Genomic DNA, 18,810 nt, shown 5'->3' with positions numbered 1-18,810 from the left:
TAACTAATATACTACACAGATTCCATAATGAGTTGCTCAGTCTGCTAGCAACTGTGTATATTGCCTTGCTCAGTAATTGTGTCTTGAAGTGAGTACAAGGTCTTGTTTATATGACTATTCAAACACATGCTATCAAAGATAAATTACACTGAAAAATGGAAATCTTCCACCTACGGGACTATATTTCTGGTATATACAGAGTGATATATTGTATAAAAGTTCTTGCGTAAATAATGCAAAATATTTATTCTGCTTGAGAGATCTTGCATCTAAAGGTATAAGCTCATACATAATATGTACTGCTCATGCGCCCTAAGCCTGCAGTACAATAAGCTCATAATTCATTGGATTCAGTTTCTATGTGCAATCTGATCCTATGTGCTTTTACTGAGAAGTTAACCCCAGTGAGTTCAGTGGTGGATAACTCAATGAAAATGTCAACTCATTGTGTGGCAGTGGGTGGGTGAAGAAGCAAATTCCATGCGAGGGATTATTAGGAAAGGGGTTGCAAATAAAACTGTTGCTGCCTTAATGCCTTTACATAATTCTATGGTGCAACGACATTTGGAATATTGTGTACAGTTCCTGTTGCTTCATCTCAAAAAGGTTATTAAATTGTACAGCTTGAGAAGGTGAATTGAAATGATACAAGGCTTTAACCTCCTTGCGTACAGGGAAAGGTTTATGCTTTTTTGGGCTTTATAGTTGGACTGTGTGTGTGAGAGAGAGAGGAGATAATAAAATGATACACAGTGTGGAGAAAGTACATAGAGAAAAGCTATCCAGCTCTTCCCTGACATAGCCCAAGATGCATGATAGGGGCAGCAGAATAAGATGGAAGGCTGAAAGACATAGGAAGCAGCTAACCTGTTGCAGTGGAAGCGAGTTGTTAGCTTCCACAGTTGACCGTGTTCCTGGAGCCATGGGAGAATAGCTCCACGAGCAATAGTCTTCTCAGAAGCGAAGACCTAATGTCCTAGGCAGGTGTGGTTGGAAATCATAATATGAAAGGAAGAGGAGGGATGAGGCCAAGGGAGGAGTTTGATTTTGCAGGGAGGCTACCAGGACCTAGCTGCCTGAAGAAGCCAGTGCTGGTTGCCTGGCTTCCCAGAAGAGCTGACCTCAGACTCTCCTAGTGAGAGATTGAGTCTGCTCTCTTTTGTTGACCTCTGCCTGAGCGAGCCAACTGGTACTGCTTTTAAAAGTGTGTCTAAAGACGCCAGTATCTCACAAGTTGAGATCCATTTTTTCCCTGTGTGATTAGTGTTCAAAGGGGAAAAAATGATCCTCCCATCACCATTGCCATGGTATGGTGAAGCAGTCGTGCATCATCTTGCCTCCTCCTGGTACAGGTTAAAGTTTTCTACCATCTACTTGAGCATCTTAGTAGATCGAGGACTTACCCAGAAGCAGAGGAATGCAAGAAAAGTACCTAGGACAGATTAGATCCACAGTAAGAGAGTTTCTCATTCCACAGGTCAGTCAGGCTATTGAAAGAGCAGCTGTTGTCATAACCAGGAAGCTGCTTCCACATAATGTTCTGGCAACCAATTGAACCTTTATGTCTCAGGAGACAGAGTTCATCCAAATTAGCCATCCATCCTTACAAAGATTTGGGAGCCTTTACTAGGTAATAATCAGTTCAACAGCGATCTGTGTCAGAATTCCTGACTTGTCCCTAATTTACAATGCCACACATACAGTCACAGATGAACTGGCTGCATTTTGCACTGGATACTTGGCAAAGTGGTAGTATCTTTGTAGGGTGATATGATGCTATATCCTGCTCGTCCTTCTCTGTGATGGTTCTGGGTTGGATATTGACTGGAACTGGTTTGGCCAGATGTGGTCTTCCTTATCATCCAGCCAGGTTTCAGTAATGCATGCGAAATCAGTAGCTTTATCCTGAATGAAACTGGATAACAGATGTCTTGTTTGGCAGGAGCCAATTCTACTGCCTCTGTAAAGCGAAGGTGAAAAAATATTTGCTCATATGCTTGCAAGCAATTACATTGATTTGGAATGCCCTAGTATGGGTTCAGAACTGCCATAGGTTTAGTACCTTTTTCACTCTGACATAGCATTTGGAATCCACGCAGTTCCAACAAAATATATGTAGTTATGTCATGTTTCCTCCCTGCTGCAAATTTGTTTGCAGTTCTCACCATGCCTCTGTTCCAGCTAGCGTCTTGCTAAATAAACTATTCTGAAGCATTGCATTGCATTCTAATACACCAATCTGCAGAAAATTAAGGTTCGCCACCTTCTGGGTGCAATCAAAGAGAACTCTCTGGCATAGGATAATGTACGAAGTGGAATTTTATTTTTATATTTCCCTTTGGCATGACAAATACTCCATTATGCCAAGCTTGTGTTTTCTGAACCAACTATGCATGACAGCAGTAGAGCTTTGCTCTAATACAGAAACAGAAACATTTGTATGGGAGGTTGTTATTCAACAGGGTCTTAATTTACAAGAAACATGTTACACTTTAATTGAGCCCTTTTCAGCAAGCTGCACCTGCATTTACAGACACATCTTGTGTGCATATGTACAATTTCTGAAGCACGGTTAAAATCTGTTCACTTTAATCAGAAGCCAAGGCCAAACAGAAATGCTAGTACTGTATTATAAAGATGGTATTATTACAGAGGTACCTCGGGTTACATACGCTTCAGGTTACAGACTCCGCTAACCCAGAAATAGTACCTTGGGTTAAGAACTTTGCTTCAGGATGAGAACAGAAATCGTGCTCCGGTGGCGCGGTGGCAGTGGGAGGCCCCATTAGCTAAAGCGGTGCTTCAGGTTAAGAACAGTTTCAGGTTAAGAACGGACCTCCAGAACGAATTAAGTACCTAATCTGAGGTACCACTGTATATCTGCTGGGTGACCATATTTTATTAAGTAGATTGGTTGCTTAATAAGCCTGGGGTGATTGGTTGTTCCCCAAAAGGGATCTAATGGCAGGAAGGTACTTTCCCTGTCTCTGAAAAGTGATGCCTTTCAGCTAATACGAGGGGCAGGCAAATGACAACATTGCCTCTTGAACAGGCAGACTAAAATAAACACCTCTGTTTATGTTGAGGCGGGCAGTGGATTTGTATCTACCAACTGTGTGACTTGTGACTGCTAGCTTCTCCATGTGGTGTATTTGGGGCCAAACAGGAACCCTTCCCCTTGGTGGAAATGCTCTAGGTGTGTAAATCAGAATGTGCAGAGGGTGCCTTCTCATGCTTGGCAAACATTTGGCCAGCAGAGGAGGGGCCTGGCCAGTGTGCACATCATAGAACAGGGGTCAGCAAACTTTTTCAGCAGGGGGCTGGTCCACTGTTGCTCAGATCTTGTGGGGGGCTGGACTATATTTTGGAGGGGGGGAAGAGAACAAATTCCTATGCCCCACAAATAACTCAGTGATGTATTTTAAATAAAAGGACAGATTCTACTCATATAGAAACTCCCTGATTCCTGGACCTTCCGCGGGCCGGATTTAGAAGGCGATTGGGCCGGGCCTTAGTTTACCTACTCATGGAATAGAGCCAATGTGCAGGTGCAAAGGCAAGTCAATATTTTGTTTCTATACCAATTGCTCAGTGTAGGTCTTCCCCTAAAAACTACGAGTGTGAAAATGCATAAGTGCAATTAGGGAGTAGGGAGAAATTCAATTTTGGCTTTTTAACAAGAAGCCACCTATTTCTTGAAGCAATGCATGAATCAAAATAAGGTTATCCTTTGCAATTCACTAAACCCTTTTGGACTTCACTGCTTAGACAAGTAACCAGTATTGTACTGGCTAGTTGACCGCATAAAGATAAACCATTGGGTTTAAAAAACCCCACATATCTCAAATTCTGTTGCCACCTGTTCTCTCAGCTACTAACAGAATCGTTCTGTTTATGTTGTTTCAGCTGAATGTAGCTTTTGGACAGACAGAAAGTATTTTTTAACAGTGATATTGCCATGCTGCGAAACTGAAATGTCGCAAGTAAAAATGAGATGAAAGCATACTAAATTTATGACCCAGTTTGCACATCGTTTTAAACCATAGTTAATGCTTTACTGTGAATGCGAAGATTGCTCCCATTTTATTCCTTTACCTATTGTGAGTAGGAGTGACAGACTGTGGTCCCTTGGTTGGATCCGAACCAGGCATCATTGCACATTTAAGTGAACCATAGCATGCTTGGAAACCCAAGAACAATCTTTGGCTTCACTTTGTGGTTTTTTTTGAGTGAAACAAACCACCATTTTTTTTGTACTTTTACGAACCATAGGCTTAATTCAAGCATGATGGTATCTTCTTGTTTCTCAGTGGCCCCTTTTTGGCTACAGTTCTACTGGTATTCACCAGCTGAATTGGCTCTTAGTGGAAGTTAAAGCTTACGTAGTGTAACACTAACCTGAGCAGTATGACAGCAGTTCTCAGTATGCTGGCAAGTTGTAAGGAAGAGTTTGAGTAGTATGCTGGAAGACTTAGTTCTTTCTTCCCTTTGGTACATAGGATATTGGGACTAGATCATTATTTGGTCTGATCTAGAAGGGATTTTCTTATAGTATACAGTCGTACCTCGGAGGTTGAACACCTTGCGAGTTGAACGTTTTGGCTCCCGAACACCGCAAGCCCAGAAGTGAGTGTTCTGGTTTGCAAACGTTCTTTGGAACCCGAACATCCGATGCAGCTTCCGATTGGCTGCAGGACCTTCTCGGAAACCACGTCTTAGTTTTCTAAATGTTTTGGAAGTCTAACAGACTTCCGGAATGGATTCTATTCAACTTCCAAGGTACGACTGTATCTGGTATAATGTAGAATATAAGACATTGTATTATCAGTTCAAGTTACACTTTCATACTGAATTAACTCAACGCAACACTCAAGTTTCAGTTACAGATGCTGGGTTTGGCATTGCTTTAGCATGTGACTTTATTCAAATGTTGTTCTGCTTTGTCCTTAATTGCCTGCTCAAGCTGTGAAAGTGCATAGTAAATTCTGAAAGCTAATTCACCAATATCATTTTCTCCACACACATAATTGTAATGTACAGAGTTTCATACAGCACCAGAGCAGTGGAAATCAAGTTATAATATATATTTAGTAGAGAAACAGTTTCTTTTTGTCTTCAGACAGGGTTTTCAGGAGGTTGGCAAAGGAAAAACAACCGTATCGTTTCCACGTCATTCATTCATTACAATTATTTACTGGAAAGTATTTGAGGGTGGGTGGTATAGTACACTCTGTTGCTTTTACATCTTCCAGACATTTAGGAGAGGAAACTGAAGAGGCAGCACCAGATAAACATGCACCACATATAATAGCATTACTGGTAAGGACGTTTAATTCACTCTCCAGTTATGAGTTTGGTCAGATGAGTTGCATTCAGTTTGTAACACAGTAATGAGTGTTGTGCAATCTCAAGAAATCAGTCACAGAATAAAATGCATTTTATTTTTCATTAGGTGTGTATTATTTATTGTATCTGATGTAAATGTTCAGCAGACATCTGATGCCACTATCAACTAAATACTGTTTTTTTGGTAGTGGAAGCAGAACAGGCATTTTTTACCTTTCTGCACAAAGGCAGGCTCAAAACTTGAACTGTTGTTTTAGTGCAATCATGAACCCTAAATTGGTTCTTTGAGGTGCAATGTAACTTTCTGCTAGGGGTTGAAAGGGTAGTGGTGTTTGGTGATACATGTGCAGTGCTACCTTAAACTGGTATATGTGCACAGGATTTCAGCCTTCATCTCCACCCCACACACTATCCCAAAACAGTTTGAAAAAGGTACTTGCTCACTGTGTGTATTCTCAGGGCTTTTTTCAGTGTTCTTCAGATGGCAGAATGCACTTTACCAGTCAATCTGTTTGCAGTCTGTTCAGCACCTGTTGAGCAGGCAGTTGTAGCTGAAGTCTTGCCATGCTATACTTGGCAAAGCAACTTTCCCCCCAGAAGACTTGCCAACGGTAGCAGAATGGTAGTAGATGACTAGAAGGAATGTGGTGCTGTGCTATGGCTTAAGCAAATGGAAAATGAAATCCTTCATTAAAATGCAGTAAACTGGAAAGAACAAAATATATTAATAAAAATGGTTCACTGTTTATTAGATCACCTGCTGGTGATACTGCATTGCTACAGCAGTCTCTCCTGATTTAAAAACAAAAACAAGCAAAACACCAGTATTAAAATCCTCTTCTGTTAACGCCATTACACCGTCAAAGCAACTTATCCCCCCCCCCCAAATTAACCTGCAGTTATGGTTGTGTTGTATATAAATAGAGGCAGCACGAATTTTCAAACAGTTGCTGCACTGTGTGAGGCAATAAAACTGAACCGGAACAGTAATTAATTCTCACAAGAGCAAAGAACTCTATATAAAATGCAGCTGAGAAGCTTCAAAGGAAAATATTTTGGGACTACAATGTTATTTTATTTGTACTAAGCACTATGTGAGTTGGCCTCAAAATGATGTTCTCTCAAAGTGTGTTCTCATTATGATAGATAAGGTGTGCAGAGGGTGTGTGTGTCTGTGTGTCTGTGTATTACATCTGTCCATGGTGTCCCCAACAGTGAAAGTGAGATCTTCATTGGATAGTCCTTCTACAAGTCACTCTCCACATAAGAGGTTGACATTTTGAGTCCTCTGTTCCCTTCAGTCCTTCAAGGGTCACCTGCAGCCTCTACTGCAACATTATCCCCAGGTGCAACATTTATCCCAATAGGAATGAAAAGCAGCAATTCACTTAAGTGGCAGAGATCTAGGAATGTTGTTCCAGGACTGTGCCTGTACATCCTCTGTGGAGCCAATCCAGACTCCACTTCCCTGATCGTCCCATCCTCCGACCTTCTCATGCATCAGGAGAAATGGCGGAGCAGGAACGCATGCATAGCTCCTTGAAGGAGCTGTGGAATCCTTCAAGGTCACAAGTGAGGGATGGGGAGCCCCCATTTCCATGGTAGCAGAAATGCAACTCTTCCTTAAGAAGTCCAGCAAGCCTCTTGAGGAGCCAGGGAACTCTCATGAGATTGCGATGTGTGCCTATGGCAGATGTAAGTAGGAGGCCAAGGGTGAAGACAGCTCAAGGCTTTCTTTGCTCCATGGCAAGGTGACAAAGTTGAACAGGATGGGGAGCAACCAGATGTTCCTGCCCACCATTTCTGAGGCGAACAGAAAGAGAATCTAGGAGGGCCAAAGGAGGGTGCCAGGTCAAAGGCAGCATTTAAGCCTTCATGGTGACTACCACAGCTGGAGTGCTACTTGAGGACATCACTGTGTCGGGCACTAAACTGGCCCCTTTGATGACCGCAGTGTTAGGGCCCTGGGTTATTGGTCTCTGTCAGCTATGTCCCATACTGCAACCTCCTTACACCCATCAAGGAAACTGTGCAAGGGAAGCCCCCCATAGAATGCATTGCCATAACCAGTTTCCATTTTTACTTGTGGGATTGCCTTGTTCCACATGGAGCATAGCATGAGAGGGGGTTAATCCTTAAAGCAAATTGGGATTCTGCCCGCCACCCAACATGCAAACTTCAAGCATTTCAATCTGAATTGAAAATTTTGCCAGATTCCAAAAAGTGAAAATTCAGACACAAAAGTTGTTGAACTTTGAAGTTTGAACTTTGAAGAAATTTGAAGTTTCTGAGCTATTTTAAAAGAATGTGGGTTGCCATGTGTCCGGGTTTCCCCAAACACTTGCGTGATTTTCGGAAATTCCACCTGGACGCTATCTTGGATATGTCTGGGGAAACCCAGCCATATGGCAGCCCTGCTATAGGGAGTGATAGAGGTTTCAAGTCCTCACCCCTCATGCTAGAGTTTTGATCCCTATCAGTTTCTGCACTTAAGGGAACAAACATGGAGCTAATATATTGCCTAATTTGTGATCTAAAATTGTTTCACTTTGATAGGGTCATGCCCTTAGTTAGATGCATGTTAAGCCTATTTGATTACAGCATGAATTGCAGCCCGAGTCCAAACATGCTTACTCAGAAGCAAGCCACAATGATTTCAAGTGGATTTACATAGGACTGCAGCCTTGAGCAAGACATATGGATTGGATCCTTAATATCTTTTCTACATCCAAATGCTTAACCAACTAAAACTGAATCTCTGCAGAAGTAAATGGCTTTGCTGAGAAATACCTTTTAAAACTTGTTGATTACTGCGTTTACTATTTCACATGGTTTTTTTGTGCAAGGAAAACATAAATAACACACACACACACACACACACACACACACACACACAAAATGTGAAGTCAAATTCAACTGCAAACTTTGGTTGCAGTGTAAAGTTTTCTTGTGTCTCCTCTAGGAACAGAGCTGTTGAGCCTGCACCATGGAGGACTGCCTTCACACTTCTTCCGAAAACCTTTCCAAGCTGGTCAGCTGGGCCCACAGCCACGGGACCATATGCACCCTCATTCCAAATCTGAAGCACCTTCTTTCAGAGGGCTCACATGGCAACCTGACAGCTATGTGGGGCTGCAGCGCAGGCCATGCCTATCACTGGCCCCTGACGGCAACCTGTAGAGCAGGCTCGCAGGAAAGAGTATGTTTCCAGGACAACAGGAGCTTCAACTCGGACAGCCCCAGCCTCATGGGCATGCCCTCGGACACACAAGCCAGCCCAGTGGAACGCTACTCTGGGAGGCCAGGGAAAGCAAAGTTGGACTGCAACAGAACCAGAGAGTCCTGTGATTTCTCTTACTGCAGTGAGCCCTCAGAGTTAGACGAAACCGTGGAGGAATATGAAGATGAAGCTACTCTTTTTGACATGGTCTGTGAGTCCTCGGTGACAGATGAAGATAGCGACTTTGAACCTCACCCTCAAAGATCTCAGACCAATTCCCGCAAAAGGCCAGCCCCGGGCGCCACCTCCTCGTTCCATCCAGGCTCCCATTCTCAGGTCGTCGACGAGAACAGCAGCAATGTGTCCGTCAAAAAAATCAAGCAAGAACTTCCCGAGGATTATTACATTGTGGCTAACGCAGAGATCACCGGCGGCATCGACGGCCCTGCGTTGTCCTTAACACAGATGTCGAAACCCAAAGCTCACCCAGCAGCCTCCTACCCTGTGCCATCTAAATCCACCCCTCATTCGCCACCTTCACTCATTGCTGAATATGAGTTGCAGAACATCTCTGCCTCCTCCCAGAAGCCTCCCAAAGTAACTCTGGCTTCTCCAAGTAAAGGGCCTGGTAGCAGCCTGGCCGCCAACCCTCAGGCAGCCCTGCAGATGCCTGCCAGCACTTCCAATGCTGGCAAGCCGTTAAGCATTCCTTTATCAGCCTTGCAACTCCCTGGGCAAGAGGAGCAAGCAGCCTCAGAAGATGCCCTCCAGCCTGTGCCAAATCAGGTTCCCAGCGATGTAGCATTGTCTCCTTCTGCTAGCACAGAGCCAGAAGTTAGCTCCAGTCAGCAGCACCCAAGCACAGCTCCCGCCATCACCACAGAGCCAATGGCACAGACAATACCAGGTATCAATACTTGGAATGCTTCTCATGATGTATTGGGTTTTTTTTGGGGGGGGGTATTTTAAAATGGGGCCCTCTCAGTGATGGCTCTGACCTGGTGGAATGCTCTGTCCCATGAGACCAGGGCCCTGCAGGATTTAACTTCCTTCCACAGGTCCTGTAAGACAGAGCTATTCCACCTGGCTTTCAACTTGAACTTAGCCTGATCTTTTATTCCCCTTCCTTCCCTCCCCCTCCCCTTTTTATGAAGATTACATGCTCTGGGATCCCACAGCTAATTCTCCCCTGGTCTCCTCGCTGGCCCAAATAGGACTAATTTATCCAGCTAGCCCTGGTGATCAATGTTTATTGGATGGATTTCCCCCCTAAATTGATTTTTGAATTCTGAATTTATTGTTATTCATGTTTTATACTGTATTTTATGCTATTTTTTTGTTGCATCAATTAAGTATTTTAAATTAGTTGTTAGCCGCTCTGAGCCCGGTTTTCTGAACTGGGAAGGACAGGGTATAAATAAAAATTTATTATTATTATTATTTGAAGGTAAAAGTTTTAGTGCAAGTATGGATCATATTATAGCCAGTGCTTTTTCTCTGGTGGTACGCATCAGTATGCAATACCGCCACCTTTGGGGAGGGAAGGAGGAGGGAGGGCTCTTGGACCATGTCAGAGCATTGCACTTCCTTCCCGAAGCCTGGGAAGCATTTGCCCAGCTTAAGGAAGGAGGTGCTATGCTCTGACAGGACCCCAGAGCCCTGCCACCTCCTTCACAAAGCCAGGTGGGGAAAGCCTCTTCACCTGGGAAGCAGCACTCTAGTAGGTGAGTGGGTGGGCAAGGTAGCATCAATCAGCTAACCCGCCTTTACCTCCCAGCCTTGGTGTCAGGCCACACCCCTCCCCCGTTTGCTGGTTCCTCCCCTTGCTTGTTGGTGAGTGCTAGCACTCCCCCCCCCCGGGGGGGGGGGGAAACACTGAGTATAGGTCACATTAAAAAAAGAAGAAAATGTGTTAATATATTGGTAAAGAATAAGTATGATGGTTCCTGCAAAGGTAGTTCACAAAGAGATCACTAAAGGGGTTTGTTTACCATGCCATGGCACAGACTTCAATGCGCCATGACAGTCAAATACAGTTAAATGGAAGTAAGACCCAGTGTTTCAGTGGGGCTTGTTTCTGCAGAATGGCTGGGCCAAGCCGCTGCATCATAAATTGTCTCTTATGTGGAGGGGGACACATGCCTGGTTCTTAGAAGGTGAGCCTTCTGAAAGGGAGGGATTTTTATCAGGGCTAGTTCCTGGGCAACCTCCGGCAGTGGTGGGCAGATCGTGTTCTGTTCCTGAACTGCCTTGCATTTCATGGAGGGCAAATGGGAGTCAACCAGACTTGGTAGGGAACTCCACGATGAAAGAGTTCTACAGCTCCTACAGAGAAGGCTAGTGATAGCCTCTTGTCAGACTTCAGGCATAATCCAAGCAGGACCCCAGCTCAGCTCTTCTAAGGAACAAGAGGGACTATACAGTACAGGAAGAGGGTCTCATTCTCATACTTTGACTTTTGAAGATCAAAAGCTATGGGTTGAGCGATACCAGTGTATAAACTAAGTGCAACCCAGCAGCACTTAAGGGTTGCTGTAACTGACATCAATTGCTATTGTCCCCCACTCCAAAAAAAAAAGGCTACTATAGTATTAATCCATTAAACAAAATCAACCCCTGTCATGTTAAAACTAATGAAGTTACAATTTGAATGTTAATCCAAAATTTTGTAGGTTTTGTCGATCAGTAGATCTAGGACTTCAATGGCTTAAGCTTGGGGTCTAGCCTAGTGAGTTATCCTGTATATATGCTCTGGTCCCAAAGCCCTCTTCAGGCTTGGAAGGGAACAGAGCTGTGATTGGAAAGCTCTATAAGTTATTTGTATTAGGCCAAGCAATCTGATACATATGCTAGGAGTCTAGATTTCTGCTCTTGCCTGGTCAATAGGTTTTCTTCTTAGCTTCTTGTTGGAAATCCTTTTTATGAACTATTTCACAATTGGTTTCAGTCTAACATTCTCTATGTTTTGGAATGTCATGAAGTGAAGTTTGAAATGTGCTTTGCTTTTATTTGTTTTTTTTAATGTTGCAACTTGACGTCGGAACCTTCTAAAAGTTTTATTGCCTTTGAACCAACAGTATTTTTAATACTGCATCTTGTATATAGTTCCCTTGTTGTGCACAGACAATTAGCAGCAAAATGTGAGATGTTTAAAACAGTAGGTGCTTTATTTGCCGACAAAAGGGAACATTTCTTAAGAGTATTTGTATCTGAATGTTGCTAAGACTTAGATTTTATTGAATAAATAGTGATTCATTGTAACTGTTGAGTGCTTTTATATGGACCTTGCAATCCTTTAATGGTAAAAAAAGTTTATCCATCCTAAATAGAAGTCTGGCTAGCCAAAGTCCATTATAAACCTTTTAGTGCTGAAAATAAAAACTTGTTCACCAGTTTTATAACCTTGGTTATCTATTCAGCAAAAAGTATATTAAACTTAAACACAGGTTTAAATTTTGTCCTTTGCAATCCTCTCTACTCAAAAGACTTACCAAAGGGAATCCTTCATATTCCAGTCCTTTAGCGCTATGCGTATGTAAACCATAGACAACTTACCTTGCAGATTTTAGATGTGGTTTGAGAACAGGGGCATGATTCAGATAGGCTTCCCCCCCCCCAAGTTTCCTTTTGATATATTTAAAATTAAATTATGAAAAAGACAAGATTGCAAAGAACATTTCTTGTGAACATTTCCTACTTTTTAATGCCTCATAATAACTATTTTTTCTTTTTTCTTTTTTAAATTTTATTTTCAATTTTTCATCATTAACATCATTCAAACTTAAATTCAACAATATTTATACAATTGCGGGACATTTTCAATACAGTTGACTTAACAGTGACTTAACAATATACTAACTTAACAATATAGCACTGCTTAACAGTGACATCTTTCTTTTTTAAAAAAGGAAAGTGGTTTCTGCCTTGTAAAGGTAAAGGTAAAGGTACCCCTGCCCGTACGGGCCAGTTGTGTCCGACTCTAGGGTTGTGCGCCCATCTCACTTAAGAGGCCGGGGGCCAGCGCTGTCCGGAGACACTTCCGGGTCACGTGGCCAGCGTGACGAAGCTGCTTTGGCGAGCCAGCACCAACGCAGCACACGGAAACGCCGTTTACCTTCCTGCTATAAAGCGGTACCTATTTATCTACTTGCACTTAAGGGTGCTTTTGAACTGCTAGGTGGGCAGGAGCTGGGACCGAAAGACGGGAGCTCACCCCGCCGTGGGGATTCGAACCGCCGATCATGCGATTGGCAAGCCCTAGGCACTGAGGTTTTACCCACAGCGCCATCCGTGTTCTGCCTTGTACATGGGCCCAATTAATATTTCATAATAATATGCATGCAGTGTGCAGAACTAGCATGTTGGCTGGAGAAATAGATACTTAAAGATGTTCAAACATACGTGATCAGTGGTACCGTTAGGGTAGTTTTTGATTCTGGGTGGAATGATCTTGTGGCCCTGTCCTAACCGGACTGAATGATCTTATGAGGACCCCTGTCTTTAGATGTGAATGTGTATTAGTTATTTCAAAATGTGGTAAATCAGCCCTACTGCTATTCATTCCTCAGGTACAGAACAAGCCCTGTCCTTATCTGAGTGCACCACTAGATAGTGATTTGGAATGTGCTGGGGCAACAGAGGTTGCATCTGTTGAAATTTCCTCTTCTGTATAACCACTAAAGGTGCACAAGTTTTGTCTTCCATTGCATGAGGGCCAGTTGCGTCTTTGATGCCAGTTGCTGATCACAAGTGATGTGAAAATTTGCTTGCTTGCTTGCATGATTGATAGAAGTACCGTATATCATCTATCCTAAGCCCCCAGGACTGGGCTAGGCTTTTTGTAGCATAAATCTTAACAAACGAATTTTCAAAACATACATGCATACATGCGTTGCAGAGAAAGTTACAGAACCTTAACTTAAGATTCAGAGCTCTCAACCACTACGGCAAATTGGGCTCTGATTTTACATGACAGAATTTATAGCTCTTGGCTAAGGCGATTTCTGCAGATAGCCTCTAGGGTCACATCCAGATGGAAGTGGTCAAATGAACAATTAAACTACTGTTGTGGATTAATCAGATGCCCTCTCTCTCTTTCCTGCTTGAAATAAAGAGGAGTTCAGAGGCCACTGGCCATTCAGCATAAAAAATGGAGCCTAGCTCTGCTGCTGAGCTAAATATAACATGATCTCCTGGCACACCATTTTCAGTTGGAGAAATGTCCAAACTCTTGTGGCTTTAATGTAATGTACTGTAGTGTGCTGTTGGGACAGGGTTAGCTACAAAAACAGTTGGTATATATGAGTTCAGACCTGTGGCTACCTGCACACTGCCCAAAAAGAGGAAATGCAACACTAAAGAAAAAAAAACAGACAAAAGAGAACACCAATTTGCATGTGCTAATTTATAAGCATAGGTGCATATTTAGAAGTAATTGCTATAATATAAAGAGAAAGCACAGTACATTTTCTCTCTCTTCTGGGGAAGACCTGTGTGCCTTTCAGCCTTCTGTGCTGTCTGTTAGGGGGCAACTCCCAGCTCCTGCTGGTCATCCTTCCTATAGTTCTTTGTTATTAAACTGAACCTGGGCCTTCAAATACAGGGCTCCCTGTACAGAACTGTACTCTGATGACCTTTCAATAGAAGGTTCTCCTCTGTAATGTAGGACAGCTGGCCATCTTTCTGCCTCAGTTCCAGTGCCGGATTTACGTATAAGCCAGTGATGGCCAAACTTGACCCTCCAGCTGTTTTGGGACTACAATTCCCATCATCCCTGACCACTGGTCCTGTTAGCTAGGGATGATGGGAGTCATAGTCCCAAAACAGCTGGAGGGCCAAGTTTGGCCATCTCTGGTATAAGCTAAACAAGCTATAGCTTAGGGCGCCACTCTCTTGCCCCCCCCCCCAATTTTTTTAAACCCTGGATGTACATTTCCAAAATATAAGATAAGTTCAACAATTACTTTGATGAAATACATATTTTGTTATGTGCAAACGGCTTTCGATACCTATTAGATCCATAAATTACCGTATACCATATATTCAACACAAAAAACAGCGGCCATTTGTTGTTGACAAAGGACAGCTGGACATATAAAGAGCCCCATTACCTTCAGTAGCTTAGGGCCTCATCAAACCTAAATCCAGCCCTGCTCAGTTCTACACCTTAAAAAAAAATCAAAATCAAAGGATATTTGCAAACCCTGAAATACTTACTTGTTCATTGGGCAGGGTGAAGGCAGGAAAACTAGCTGGGAGAGTGCTGATTGTATTCTGTGGATTTGTAATAAGTCAGAATGCTTAAAATAGGCAATGCTTAAAATTTAAAATATGTGACATCCCTTTCACAGGGCAGATGGGAAGAATTCAGATTTCATTTGTTGCATACTGTTTCCTCTGCAATGAACTTTCAGATTTTTGTTTTTGTTCTTGCAAAGCTGATAGTGCTGGCAGATTCATTTGCAGAAAAGGAATTATAAATCATATGCTTTACACTCCTTCCTTGCACTGGTGATCTTTGCTTTATCCCCCACCCCACCCCACCCCACCCTGCCCTATCATGCTGTCCCTATCATGGTGTCCATCTATTTATATTACTGCCAGTAAGTACTGACAGAAAAATGTATAGCTCTGTGTGCTGGGATTTCCTTATGGCACCCTGGCAACTGTTTGCTCCCATACCCAACAATCAGAGCATTTGTCTTCCCCACCCAGTACAACATGGTGTTGCTAGAGCAGATATGTTTATGTGCCAAGTTTCTGTTTTCTTTCCTCTTGCTTTGTAGTCTGGCTCCATAGAAATTCAAATAGACACGCTGCTCCCCGGTCTCCTGTATTGTTTGGGGTTTGTCCTGTGAAGCTCACTTGATTTAATTGCAACTCTGGGAAAACAAATTAAGAGTCAGAAAGGTTGGTCTTTGCATTCTCACTTCAGCTGTGCATGCATATGCTGTTTGTTTTGGCTTCCATTCACAGATATACATAAACACAAACATATATATTCATTCTGCTGCATTTTGTCTTCTGGCTTATGATAGCTGTCAAACAATGAAGCCCCAACTAAATCACGCAACAAGCCTACTGCCAGTTTTAGGCTTAAACAAAAGTGTGAATATTTATTACAGGAAAGCAAGGAGGCATCTGAAAACCACACAGCAAAACAGATTATGTATAACATAAGGCAATCGTAAATGTCTCCCTTTCAAAATGATGAATTAAAAACATCTGAGGTGATTCCCCCCTCCTCTCCAGAATTTAATTATTCGGTTTGTGCTATTAAGAGTCCGGAAACAATTATGGGAGGAAGGGAGCAGGGAGACGAGCTGAAAAATATCCATTGCACAATTACGTTGGGGATATGCACAAACACTGCCCTTTAACAGCAAGTATGTATGAAGAAGAAAAGCTGAGCCAAGTCCAGAGTTAATTAGGTAAGGGGGGTAATGGTTATGGCCAATGTTCACTAGCACAATTTATGAAACTCAGACTGCCACCAATTTACATGTTTTGGATGTTCACAGACATATATTTCCACAATCAACATGTGTGTGGACTGATGAAGTCGAATTTGAATGGAGAAAACATGGATTCCAAGTGAGATCCAGCTCAAATGCGAACAAGTCCCAAAAAAGTGAGGATAAACATTGCTAATAAATATACTCCTGGTTGCATAGATAATTAAGAAATATATAAATGTATGAAGCTGCATTATGCTGTGTCAGACCATTGTTCCATCTAACTCAGGGTTTCCCAAACTTGGGTCTTCAGCTGTTTTTGGACTACAACTCCCATCATCCTTAGTTAGCAGGACCAGTGATCAGGGATGATAGGAATTGTAGTATGAAAACAGCTGGAGACCCAAGGTTGGGAAACCCTGAGCTAGCTCAATATCATCAACAATGATGAAACAGCAGCTTTCTCAACTTTCAGGCAGGAGTCCTTTGAAGCCATACTTGGGTGTGCTTCAGTTTACCTCAGACCTTCTGCATACAAACCACAAGATCTACCACTAAGCTATGAACCCTAGTTCATAAACCCACTAAAGATTAGAATCTACTCCAGAAAAAGTGCAGCTTTGGTATTCAGCTGACCAATGAAAAAGTAGCCCACTGCTCTGCTTCCAGATCTTTATTTGTTGTGTTTTTGTTGGGTTTTTGTTGTGAACTGTCTAGAGCTGTTATAGGGAGAGACATGCTATAAATATTTTAAATAAAATAAATAATAGGTCCCCTGGAAATTCAGAAATTGCTGATACGAACAAGTATCTGCCTGATCTTGATGGCAATGGCTCCTGATTTTGGATATCCTTTATTCCTGGCAAGGCTTTACCCCCTTCCCCCGCCCCAAATTGCCAACAGCATTCACTGGAGAGGTTTCTAAGTTTTCATATTGTGCCTAATCAGAAAGAATGCAAGCTGGGGGAACGGGAGGCACATTATTTTTTTAAAGTCAGAAACTTGATCTGATGCAAAATTTGAAAAGGAAACGGGAACATTCATGTAAAAGCAGTCTTTTTGTAGCTATGCTCATTCCAAGGTGAGAACACCATGAAAATGAGATTCCCTGGGCAGTTTGTCTGAGTTCTCTCTGCACTATTAGAAGCTGACAGCAATAGCTCACATGTTATATCTTTACATCTCCAGTGGATATAACACGTAAATCAGAACAGAGCATCTGTGATTCACTACCTTTGGCAATATAATAATATAAGAAATCCTGCTTAGGGCCTAAGAACTGTGTGGACCCTCTTATAAGCAATATATCACCTGAGTACTGTCAGGTTCTACAGAAAACTCCAGAGTGTGATTTACTATATTAATTACAGTCTTGTGGCTTTGTTCTGCTAAGCCTGAAATTACAACCGCATTCCAAAGTTGATTTAAGAATATTCTTTGGTTAGGAATACAGCACAGCTTATTATGATTAATGTAATAAAATATTTATTCCATATTCTGTTTTTTCTTTGTTTCTCTGTTTAGTGCCCTACTTAGGAGGCCTGTACAAAAGTTGTAGCATCACATTACCAAGGCCAGACTGGATGCGATGGCAACAATATGCGTCTGCCCTATTCAGGCATAAAGCATGTAGTGTAGAGGCAACTCCCAATTTACGCAGGGGTTATGTTCCAAGGCACTGTGCATTTAAGTGAAATCGCTTATATTTGAAACACCCCTGGAAAGGCCTGCTATATACTCTATAACAAGGTTGAAATCAGTACCAATTCCTCTTATCCTTCTCCCCACATGTTATGCAATGCTGACACACCATATTAATTCATTTTACCAGGCTGTCAGATGAAAGGCAATATAAGGAATATAATTGACATTATAGAATATCTGGAGGTCAGGAATGAAAAACAAGTGGCGCTGGTGTTTATAGATGCAGAGAAGGCCTTTGACAATGTTTCATGGTTATTTATGAAAAAAACACACAATGGAAATGATAAATTTTGGAGAATCATTCTGTAGAGGAATTGACGTAGTTTATTCAGACCAACAGGCCATGCTGATTGTGAATAACATGACAACTGAAAAATGTAAAATAACGAAGGGTACAAGACAATTCACTAACAGAACAATTCTATATATGTATTATGTCAGGACCAGGAGATACACTGACAGAATTACCACCATATCCTATGCATGGAAGGGGGAAGGCACCCAACCGGAACGTTTTGTGTTTTTATGCTGTGAATGACCCTTTAATCTTTGGATGAAGGGTGGTATGTAATAAAGAAAAACAGGAAAACAGCACCCTCTGCATCCCTGGAAATGCTGCCATACCCTACCAATCAGGAATTGTGCTGGCGACGCTGTCCACATGCCCCCCAAACACGGAAGCAATCATTTAATGCATGATAGGGAAGACCCTTTACTGATAAACACATAGAATAATAAAATTGTGGAAGGGACCCTGAGCATCATCTAGTCCAGGGCTTGTCAACCTGGACCCTACTGCCCACTAGTGGGTGTTTCAGGATTCTAGGTGGGCACTAGAGGGTTCTATGGCACAAGCTCAATCCTTCCATCGAGCACTGGTGGGCGGTAAGGAAATTTTATCATCCAAAAAGATGCATTAGTGGGTGGTAGGTATAAAAAGGTTGTCTACCCCTGATCTAGTCCAACCCCCTGCAATGTAGGAATATGCAGCTGTCCCATATGGGGATCGAACCTGCAACCTTGGCGTTATCAGCACCATGCTCTAGTCATCTGAGCTATCCAGGTGATCATGATAATACGAAAACC

The 18,810-nt window shown here is 42.4% G+C and overlaps 1 protein-coding gene across 2 annotated transcripts in view; it reads left to right on the top strand.

The window, feature by feature from the left end:
• The window catches only part of KIAA1958 (KIAA1958 ortholog), a 78,975-nt gene that overhangs the window by 6,059 nt on the left and 54,106 nt on the right, over positions 1-18,810 (top strand). For both annotated transcript variants that reach the window (XM_053371664.1, XM_053371663.1), the window contains exon 2: positions 8,309-9,473. In XM_053371664.1, the coding sequence (XP_053227639.1) occupies positions 8,333-9,473 (1,141 nt within the window). In that variant the 5' untranslated portion in view covers positions 8,309-8,332. The remainder of the gene's footprint in view (positions 1-8,308; positions 9,474-18,810) is intronic.

Source organism: Podarcis raffonei, chromosome 17, assembly GCF_027172205.1.
Source record: "Podarcis raffonei isolate rPodRaf1 chromosome 17, rPodRaf1.pri, whole genome shotgun sequence".
Classification (NCBI taxonomy): domain Eukaryota; kingdom Metazoa; phylum Chordata; class Lepidosauria; order Squamata; family Lacertidae; genus Podarcis; species Podarcis raffonei.
This window is presented reverse-complemented; position numbering and strand designations above follow the sequence as displayed.